General features: G+C 43.3%; 2 protein-coding genes across 5 annotated transcripts; both read right to left on the bottom strand.

Annotated features, from left to right (window-relative positions):
* Positions 1-1949: 1949 nt before the first annotated feature.
* Positions 1950-6172, bottom strand: syngr1a (synaptogyrin 1a). 2 transcript variants are annotated; one of them, XM_010747009.3, is made up of 4 exons: positions 5653-6172; positions 4742-4979; positions 4520-4665; positions 1950-2239 (listed from the first exon to the last, which is right to left on the bottom strand). In XM_010747009.3, the coding sequence occupies exons 1-4, from the start codon at positions 5752-5754 to the stop codon at positions 2105-2107; spliced, it is 621 nt and encodes a 206-aa protein (XP_010745311.1). In that variant the 5' UTR covers positions 5755-6172; the 3' UTR covers positions 1950-2104. The 2 variants fall into 2 exon arrangements, with proteins under 2 accessions (XP_010745311.1, XP_027132032.1); XM_027276231.1 differs by lacking the exon at positions 1950-2239 and adding an exon at positions 3303-3805 and having other exon boundaries at positions 5653-6165.
* A 298-nt stretch (positions 6173-6470) lies between these two features.
* Positions 6471-10269, bottom strand: myl4 (myosin, light chain 4, alkali; atrial, embryonic). Of its 3 annotated transcripts, XM_027276286.1 has the most exons (10): positions 10092-10269; positions 9461-9516; positions 9235-9369; positions 9132-9159; positions 8878-9027; positions 7593-7666; positions 7416-7515; positions 6843-6920; positions 6729-6763; positions 6471-6577 (listed from the first exon to the last, which is right to left on the bottom strand). In XM_027276286.1, exons 3-9 carry the CDS (start codon positions 9352-9354, stop codon positions 6735-6737), a joined length of 579 nt encoding a protein of 192 aa, XP_027132087.1. In that variant the 5' UTR covers positions 9355-9369; positions 9461-9516; positions 10092-10269; the 3' UTR covers positions 6471-6577; positions 6729-6734. The 3 variants fall into 3 exon arrangements, with proteins under 3 accessions (XP_027132087.1, XP_019131123.1, XP_010745309.1); XM_019275578.2 differs by lacking the exon at positions 9461-9516 and having other exon boundaries at positions 10077-10269; XM_010747007.3 differs by lacking the exon at positions 9461-9516 and having other exon boundaries at positions 10092-10267.

Here is a 10269-nt window from a genome sequence, read left to right as displayed (position 1 = left end):
CCAACAATTCACCATGAGCAAGAAAAACTTTAGGAGAGAGAGGGATGAGAGAGACACAGATGCTCAGCAGCAGCAAATCATCAACTAACTATAAACTGTGATGGAGATATGGCAGCAATAATGACAGTAGTAATATGTGTAGTGGACGTCATGCAGGACCACAGCAGCAGCCACGATCCATGAGAACCTGCTGGACGACAGAGACAGAAACTCCAGGGAAGAAGTTTAGTTAGTAACATGAGAACAGTCCAGTGCATCATGGGAAGTCTAGTCCTATAGAGCAGCATGACTAAGGGATGACCTGAGCCAGCTCTTAAGTCTACTCTTAAAGGTGTTGACCATGTCTGCCTCCAGAACCCAAAATGGTAGTTTGTTCCACAGTAGAGGAGCTTGACATTGAATGTTTTAGAATCACAGAGTCACGGAGACTACGTCCAGGTTTTAGACAGTCTGCGGGGACGTCACAGAGACTACGTCCAGGTTTTTAGGAATGTAACATTTGAATCATAAAAACATAAAAATGGTGACTCATCGCCTTGTTTCTATTTTCGTTGACTCGTCTTAATAATTTCACACTGACTCATTTAATTAGTTTAATTAAAGGTTCACACACTGTTGTGTGTGTGTGTGTGTGTGTGTGTGTGAGTGTGAGTGTGCCACAATGAATGCCAGGGCAGGTCACCATGGTAACCAGGTAACCAAAACAGCTGATATCATTGTCTAACATGCTCACACAGAGTCAAACATAACTCCAGGATCCGGACCACCTCTGACTTCTGCTGACCCGTCATGTTTCTGGTGAGTTCTGGTGGTTTGACTCAGTGTTGACTGTTTGTTGCTGGAGGCAGCTTAACGCAGACATGATCTAACATACCAAAGGGGGACGAAGGAGGTATCTAAAGGGTGATCGCCAGGTGAAGTACAGCTGATGCAGGTCTCGGTGAGGTTTGAAGAACTGATCCAAGCTCAGATGATCCAGCTTGCTCTTCCATGATGTTTGTCCTGGTTCCTCTGCTTGAATCTAGGATTGATCGGAAGAGCCAGTCTGAGTTTCCTGTTCTCATGTTCCTAGCTCGTCATGTTGATGCCACAGTGAAGTAAACTGCTACACACCACAGGCATTTTGGACTAACCCTAACACTGGGAAGAAGAAGAGGAGGTTTACTGGAATGCTGACCAGAGAGTGGAGACTGTGTCATGCCAGAACAGGAGCTGGGCGAACAGGCAATGTAACTGGGCTCAGTAGCTTCTATGGACATAATGGCAGAGGAGACGAGAGCGAAGAGGACGTTGACGGAGGAAGAGAAGACATTAACATCAGATGTATGTTTGGTGTTGGTGTGAGTAAGTCAGTCGGTGTGTTCAGGGTCACAGCAGGTCACGGTTAACTTTCACTTTCACTTCAGACTCAGACAGTCAACATGCTGACTCAGCTGGAGTTGATCTTAAATACCACAGAGGTCACTCACTCTTCAGCTCTTCATTGTTAGATTATCCAGCTGTGCTTGAGGTGAATGAACAGACCTGGGAGCAGTGTGTCTCATCAGCTCTGAATAAAACAGTCAGGACAAACAGAAGTCATGAAGCGACATGTTGAAATAAACTCAGGAATGTGAGTCATGTTTGTTTCACACTCACAGGCTTCACCAACCTGATGCCTAAATGTGATGAACTTTGACTGGACGCTGGTGGTTTGTGATGTTAAAATATAATGTTTTATTATTTTTACAACAAGCGAAGGCAGATCCAGTGTAACAGTGAACACAGCAACAGAACCTCTGAACCAGCAGTGTCCAGTCTAACAGTGAACACAGCAGCCTACCAAGGTGGTTTTCTTGCCGGGTTTGGCTCCTGGCATCCCCAGGCAAGCACTGTCGCCTCAACACAAGAAGGTTCCTGGACTTTTGTTTTCAGGCTTTTGATGTGAAGATTACTAACAGGAAACAGGAAAGACTTGACATGATTTTATGACTTTATTTTGTAACAGTTCATTATTGACAATAATAAATAATGCTAGCTTTAGCCAACAGCTAGCTTATTAACACAATTAGCCCCATCTGTATTCTGTTTACTGTAAAACTATGTTAATGTATGCTAACACATGTTAGCCCATCCACTCATCAGTGGATGGGGCTTCGTCCAGAGCTTCCTGTTGGTCGGGGTCGACATAGTCCTGGCTGAATGTCACTGAATCAGCTCCCAGTTTGAACTTTTGGATGGCGAGAAGACTCTGGATCGCCTGCAGACACACAACATTCACACAACATCCACACAACATTCACACAACATCCATGCCATGTGATCAGTCAGACCATGGTTAAATTAAGTTGAATAGCCTAAACGTTTGTCCTGAACACTCGTCCTAAACAAGGGGTCATCAACTACATTTGTCCAAGGGCCAGAATTTTTCTCGACAGACACCATCAGGGCCAGACGTTCTACAATAATATTGTATAAGTAATATATATATATATATATAATTTCATATATCAATTTGCCTTTGAAATGTATGTTGTATGTATGTATGTTTTAGCCTTTAGTCAGTGTTAACAGACACATATTACCTGTACGGCAGCAAGCCACTAGGGGGCAAAAATGAGATTTTAGGTTTCATATTCATGAGGCTGTCAACTGCTAACGTGGGAAAGGTGATGCCGCTGGACGAGGCGGCCAATCACAGTGAACTGATGGTGACATGAAGGCCACTCTCCCTGGTGCTGATAGCTTGGGCGCCTTTTGGGTGGCTTGTCCCTAAAAGTATGACACACTGAAGACATTGGCCATGTATGTGCTCACCATGTTCTAATCAACATACACCTGTGAAGCTGTGAAAAATGAACTAGGACTGCAGGCGCATAAGGCAGGCATAACAGCTGTCAAGCCTGATGTTAAAAAGATAGTGTCGGACGGGAAATGTCACTTCTCCCATTAACCCATTTTTTTTGTTTTACATCATACTTATTCGTCTTAAACAATGATCCTAAATGCTCGTCCTTGACCTGGATGTTAAGCGTCCTGAGGAAAGGTATGAAGGAGAGGTGATAAGGAGTTAGGAGAAATGTAGGGCGGTGTTCAGAGAGACAGACTATGTCACGTTGGGACTGGACTGGACCGGATGATGTAATCAGCCCTGTCAGAAGGTACTCTAGGTTTATTTCACTTCATTATATATTCACCATTAGCAGTGATGTCACATCCTGTCAATAAATTATCTATTATTGACATGTCAATGACTTTACCTGACGAAGGTCACCTGACTGTTACTGTGGTGATGTTGTTGTCATACAGATGTCATCAAAGGGTTAATTATGTCAACTTTAATCTTCATCACAGATCAATACATCATCACAACATATGAAATCATCTCACATTCATGATATCACTCTGGTAATAATATAATAATAGTAATGATAGTTGTCACTCTGTCGCCATGGCAACAGGAAGGCACTTTGGATGACAGGCACTTAGAGCCAATCAGAGTCCAGACTGAGCTACTGAGGAAACAGGAAACACAGGAACAACTCAGGGCTGTGATTGGCTGGAGAGAGGCAAGGTTAGTGTGTGTGTGTTTCAGGTGTGTGTGTGTGTGTGTGTGTTTCAGGTGTGGGTGTGTCTGTGTGTGTGTGTGTGTGTGTGTGTGTGTGTGTGTGTGTGTGTGTGTGTGTGTGCGTTTCAGGTGTGTTTGTGTGTGTGTGTTTGTGTGTGTGTGTGTGTTTCAGGTGCGTGGTGTGTTGAACAGTTTGCTGTATTCTTCTTCAAATGAGACTCTCTTCAGACGCTCCAACGACAGCAGAGTGAGACCTCCCTACAACATATACACAACGTACAGACAACATACACACAACATGACACACAGACAAGAGATGAGCGTCATGTATGTAGCTTCCTGTGTCGCAGTGACATCTAGAGGTTAAAGTTGGTTGTGCAGTTTGAATAAGAAGCTCACACAGTTCAAAGATTCTCAACACTGAACCTTCAACATGTTTGATTTCATTAAGCAGCTTCAGTCTGTTTACTGATGATGATCATGTGACCTCAGTGACGGTGCTGTATGTCGAGTCTATGGAAACTTTCTGAGGAAAATAATCGATGAATTTATAACAACCTGCCCAGTCCTCGATACAGACACTACGGTGAACCGTAGTATTTCCGGTTATTGATGACATCATCAATGTCAAATAATTCATGGCTTTATTTTCTATATAGTGAAATATTGAACAGGTGATCTGAGCTGTCTTTATCTTTCAGATCATCTCCAATATTTCCCATGCTCTACCTCTGAGCCACAGCTGCCCCATATGTCAGATGTTGTTCATTTAAAGTAAAGCTGCCGTCAGAGAACACATGTTTTATCAGTCTTATTATCTCTGTTCACCTGCCTCAGTCATGACTCCCTTGCCCTCTGCTGGTTCAACGCAGTATGTGTGTGTCCTGATACTTCCTGTCTGCTCAGCTGAGTCTTGTGTTCAAGTGATGGAGGTCTGGTGAGGCTGTCAGGTGATGTAGCTCTGGTACGTACCCAGGTGAAGACAGAGAAGAAGGAGAAGACGATGGCTGCCCTGGCAGCGTCTGCGCCTTCGTTCAGAGGGTTGTCTTCCTCTTTAGAAACTTGCCACTGATTGGCCAGAAAGCAGAAGCCGACGAACCAGACCAAAGACCAGAGAGCTGCAGAGACTACAGGTTACACACCTGAATGCACTGACAGGTAAACGAGACACAACCGGAGGAGTTGGATTCTCACCTGACGCCCCGATGTCGGCCATGACGGCCTTCTTCCTGTCCTTCACGCCGCTGATCTGAGGAAAGTAAACATCGAGCGCCAGGAATGCCGTGCTGCACAGGAAACACAGCATTCCCATGGAGACGGCGTAGGTACAGGCGCTCTGGTTTCGGTTGAAGATGCAGAACTCATCAACTTCCTCTGGGCGGTTCACGTAACCTTCATTAGCAACGCAGCCGAGGATAACGATGGAGAAGAGCTGCGACACAGAAAGCAGCTAGCTCAGTGCTAACACAAGAAGCTACATGCTAACATAACTCCACGTCACCTGACAGGAAGTACAGTCACTTCCACAGGAAACAGGAAGCACTCTGCACATCGTCCAATCAGAGCAGCTTCTCTGCCGCGCAGTCCGTCCAATCAGAGCAGGAGCAGAGTTGAACAGTGATGTTTTGTCTGAAGAGTCTGAAGAGCCTCAGGAATGTTAACACCCGTCTCATGACACACACACAGTATGAACTAAAACCAGAACCATGACCTGGACTAACAGAACCTGACTAACAGAACCTGACTAACAGAACCTGAACTAACAGAACCTGAATAACAGAACCTGACTAACAGAACCTGAATAACAGAACCTGAATAACAGAACCTGAACTAACAGAACCTGACTAACAGAACCTGACTAACAGAACCTGAATAACAGAACCTGGACTAACAGAACCTGAATAACAGAACCTGAACTAACAGAACCTGGACTAACAGAACCTGACTAACAGAACAGAGACAGAGATAAGTGGTTCAGATAAATTGAACAATGAGCTGACCAATCACACGGAGACTAAACATTAGTATGAGCATTAGCTCACGCATCAGTGTTATGACATCATTGTGACATCACTGTGACATCACTGTGACATCATTAGACTCACCCAGCAGATAATCCTCATCACGGTCTGAGGTTGTCTGAAGAAAGTCAGTGGGTCGAACGCTCCACCAGCCTTCCCAGCCCCATACGCCTGGAATCCGTCCATCAGACCACTTCCTGTTCCCCAGACCAGCACAGACCAGCATGGACCAGTTCAGTCTACTTTACCCTCCACCTTCACCTCCCAGATCAGTCCAGTTAGATTCTGCTCAACAAGTTGGTTCAGTTTGGTCCAGTTTGGTCCAGTTTGGCTCAGTATGGTCCAGTTTGGTTCAGTATGGTCCACCAGACCTTGATGTCTGTCCCAGTCCTGGTCTCTCCTCCTGCTGCTCCTCTAATCTGGTCTAATCCTTCTCATCCCTCTTCAGCGGTCTCAAAGGCTGCCTCAAGCCAGCTCCACCAATCACATGCTTTTGTTTTCCTTCTGTTCATCATGTGAGGCTGAGAGTCTTCCAATCACAGCGTAGGAGGCGGAGATTCACTGTGTGACAGGAAGTACTGCCTGAGGCCAAACTTAGGGTTCAAACAGCTCCATGACTCTCAATAAATCGTTAATTAAAGATAATTTCTTTTATTGATGTGTTTTATGAAGAACTCAAACTTGTACACAATATATATGAACACAAGGACAGTCAATATGTCAAAGATATTTCTGTCGATCAGTGTCTGCTTGTTGTGTGTCAATTTGTGTTCTAGGTCGTATCAGTAATGATAATTTTATGGCATCACTCTGAAGAACCATGTTTGGTTCCAGTTTGCATCTTTAAATAACTTTTTAATAAATATGTAAAAAATGAACCAACGTGAATCACAACGAGACACTCAAAGATAAATCAGGTTTATTTAAATGATAAAATCTGAACAAGTTCACAGAAAAATGAGAAGGAAGGTCATGAAGGACAAGACTGCACGAAGTCAACGAGTCCAACCTGAAACAAATCAAACCAGACACTACTCAATTAATTCAGACTCTATTCAGTTAATCCAGACTCTATTCTATTAAACCAAACTCTATTCAGGTAAACCACTTTCTTTTCAATCAAACCAGATTCTATTCATTTTACTGAGAGTCACACTCACTTTATTTCAGCCAGACAGGATGTGCTTGACAAAAGCTAAAAGACAGAGTTTCCTTCAATCATTATTTCAGACTTCAGTTTGTTTGTTTGAATCATTAATCAAATGATTTTTTACCTTCATAATTAATACAGCCATTAGGATCTTCCTGCCCTGCTAACAGCTTGTCCACTTCTGCCTCTGTCATCCTCTCTCCTGATAATATACAACATGAACAAGAACATCACAAACATTAACAATATGAACATGAACAACATGAACATGAACAACATGAACATGAATAACATGAACATGAACAACATAAACATAAACATGAACATGAACAACATGAACATGAACAACATGAACATGAACATGAACATGAACATAAACATGAACATGAACATGAACAACATGAACATGAACATGAACATGAATATGAACATGAACATGAACATGAACAACATGAACATGAACATAAACATGAACATAAACATGAACAACATGAACATGAACAACATGAACATGAACATGAACATGAACAACATGAACATGAACAACATGAACATGAACATGAACAACATGAACAACATGAACATGAACATGAACAACATGAACATAAATAACATGAATATTAAGATGACATGTAATGTTAACATTACATTAGATTACATTGATATGTTCAGATAGTATTTGATGGTGTGTTCATACCCAGAGTGACCAGAACATGTCTGAGCTCTGCTCCCATCACTGTCCCATTTCCTTCTTTATCAAAAACTCGGAGGCCTTCCACAAAGTCCTCGTAGGTCCCCTGTGATCAAACAGGAAGAAACACTGTTACCTCTGACCTAAGCCACCTCAGACCCGAGTCTGCAGAACCTCTCTTACCTGGTCTTTGGAGTGAGCCACATGTTGCAGCATTGGCAGGAAGGTCTCAAAGTCCACCAGTTTACTATCCATGTCTGTTAAAAGAAAGAAACATAAAATATAATTAAAGCTGCAAGCAGCGATGGTCGGGCCCTTGCAGATGTGCGCACGTCGAAATGTGCGCACGTCGAAATGTGCGCACGTCGAAATGTGCGTACGTCGAAATGTGCATAGAGCGCCACGCCCACACAGTTTCCCCAAAATTCATAATTTTGATAACTTTTACTCAGGAAGTTTATGTGAACACTCCTACCAAGTTTGAAGTGAATTGGATAAAATCCCTAGGAGGAGTTCGTTCAAATATGACCCCTTCTCAACCAGCCTGAATAACCGAAAATGGCGATTGTCATTATCAAATATCTGGCTTCCTGTTCATTGTAGCCCATTGCTCCAAGAGACTTTTTTGTAGGTCCTGCCCTGTTCTACAATTTGGCTGAGTTTCATAATTCTGTGTCTAAAACTGTGGCGGGGCTGTTTGAAAGAAAAATCCAGGGGGCGTTATAGAGCTCTTTTGCCCCGCCCCCTCATTAATTATGCAGCCGAATTGTGCATAGCATTGGTCTTAACAACCATAACAAGTTTCAGACAGCTCTGACAAAGAATATGATAGCCCCACACGTTTGCCCGAAAATCAGCCCAAAAGTAAATGGAGTCTCATTTTTTTTTTCAAAAAAATCGGCAGCGTTGACTTTGACGCGCCATCACGGCCACGCCCTCTGATAAAAAGTTGTGATTTTGATAACTTTTCATTGTCAAGGCCTTGAGAACACACATGCCAAGTTTCAAAATCCCTAGGAGGAGTTCGTTCAAATGCGACCCCTGGAAATGAGGCCAAAACTGGAAAAGTCCAAATTTGACAAAAATTGGACGCCGTACGCTTCACTGTAGCCCCGGGCACCAAGAGACTTTTTTGTGCGTCTGGGCATGTTACATACTCCCACCAAGTTTCGTACACGTAAATCAAACCATGGCGAGGGGCACCTCCAAAAACGCACACCTAGGTAGCGCTGTCGAGGCATATGCGTTCGTCCATGTGTGAGACCTCCAAAATGCGAAATTTTACACCTCACACCAAATTTTGTGAGTTTTCGGGGGGATATGGGCCATCAAAAATGCTATTTACTCTTAAACGTTGTTCAGCGTTCGAAATCCAATAGGGCCTCGCCCCAGCGTGCTGTGCTCGGGCCCTAATAATAATGATAGTAACATGAAATGAGTCTGTGTGATTTATATTAACAGCATGTACCTTCTGGTTTAGGGCGTCCCAGCACTCGCAGAACTTCGGTGTTGGTTGGATTTTGTCCGAGCGCTCTCATCACGTCGCCACACTGAGAGAACGAGACCTTCATCTGGTTCTGAAGAGTTCTGTCAAACAGCTGGAATGCTTCTTTAAACTCTATGACAGAATCCAGAAAACAACACTGTGTGTGTGTGTGTGTGTGTGTGTGTTTGTGTATGTATCTGTGTGTGTGTGTGTGTGTGTGTGTGTGTGTGTTTTACCTTCAATTTGATCAACAGTGAAATCAATCTGAAAAAAATGACAACCCATTTATCAATGCTTGATCAAAGTCAGACAGTCAGACAGGCAGACAGACAGACAGACCTTTATAATGTGTGGGTCAAAGTTTGGTTCGTTGGCAAGTTCTGGTTCTGGAGAATCCTTCACTGGTTCTGGAGAAACCTTCACTGGTTCTTTCTTTTGTTCTGGTTTCTTGGGGGCCATGATGGACAGATGGATCTGAAACAGGAAAATAAAGAGACAAATGAAGAGTGCAGAAAGGAAGACGATGGAGAACAGAGGAGATTCTTCTGTAAGACGGTTTAAATACCCATCAGTCCGAGTCCATGGGGTCCATTTATGTTCTAAATCCTCACAGGATTTCTACTGCAGAGAGACAAACCTCAAATAGATCTCCAACAAATTCCTCAAACCTCAACGGAACAGACTCATACCACCTTAAATAGAAAACACTTTGACTGTTCTCCGCTGAGACCACCTTAAATAGAAAATACATCTGCTGATACCACCTTAAATAGAAAGCACTTTGACTGTTCTCCACTGAGTCCACCTTAAATAGAAAATACATCTACTGATACCACCTTAAATAGAAAACACTTTGACTGTTCTCCACTGAGACCACCTTAAATAGAAAATCTAATGAAGACTAGAAGAGCACCTTAAGTACAAACATCTAGTCTACTGTTTAAATAATGATCAGTCAAGTTTGGTTCTGTTTGGATCTGTGAAGAGTTCTCCATTAACTTGTTTGGTTGATTTTTGGTGACTGGACTCACGATCTCTGCACAGTCAGTAGGACTTGATTTTTCATTAAATGTGGTTCCCCATCCCCCCTGTTCGGGTCTCTGGACCCTGTTAACACTTTTAACACCTCTGCAGATTATGACCTCACCCTGACCTCGGTGGACATAAAGTCTTTTGAGCACCTTGTGCGGTCTCACCTCACCGACTCTCCTGGACCTCCTGCAGTTTGCTTACAGAGTCAACTGGAGGTGGAGATGGTCCTCCATTTTGTCCTCCAGGATTCCTCAGGAGTCTTCACCAGGATCCTGTTTGTGGGTTTCAGCTGGTGTTCCTAACTTATGTTAACTGATGTACTTGTCTTCTTTCACTAGTAGG

The sequence above is a fragment of the Larimichthys crocea genome, unplaced genomic scaffold (genome assembly GCF_000972845.2).
Source record: "Larimichthys crocea isolate SSNF unplaced genomic scaffold, L_crocea_2.0 scaffold33, whole genome shotgun sequence".
In the NCBI taxonomy this organism is placed as follows: Eukaryota; Metazoa; Chordata; class Actinopteri; family Sciaenidae; genus Larimichthys; species Larimichthys crocea.
The sequence above is the reverse complement of the archived record's forward strand: the minus strand, read 5'-3'. Positions and strand labels throughout refer to the sequence as shown.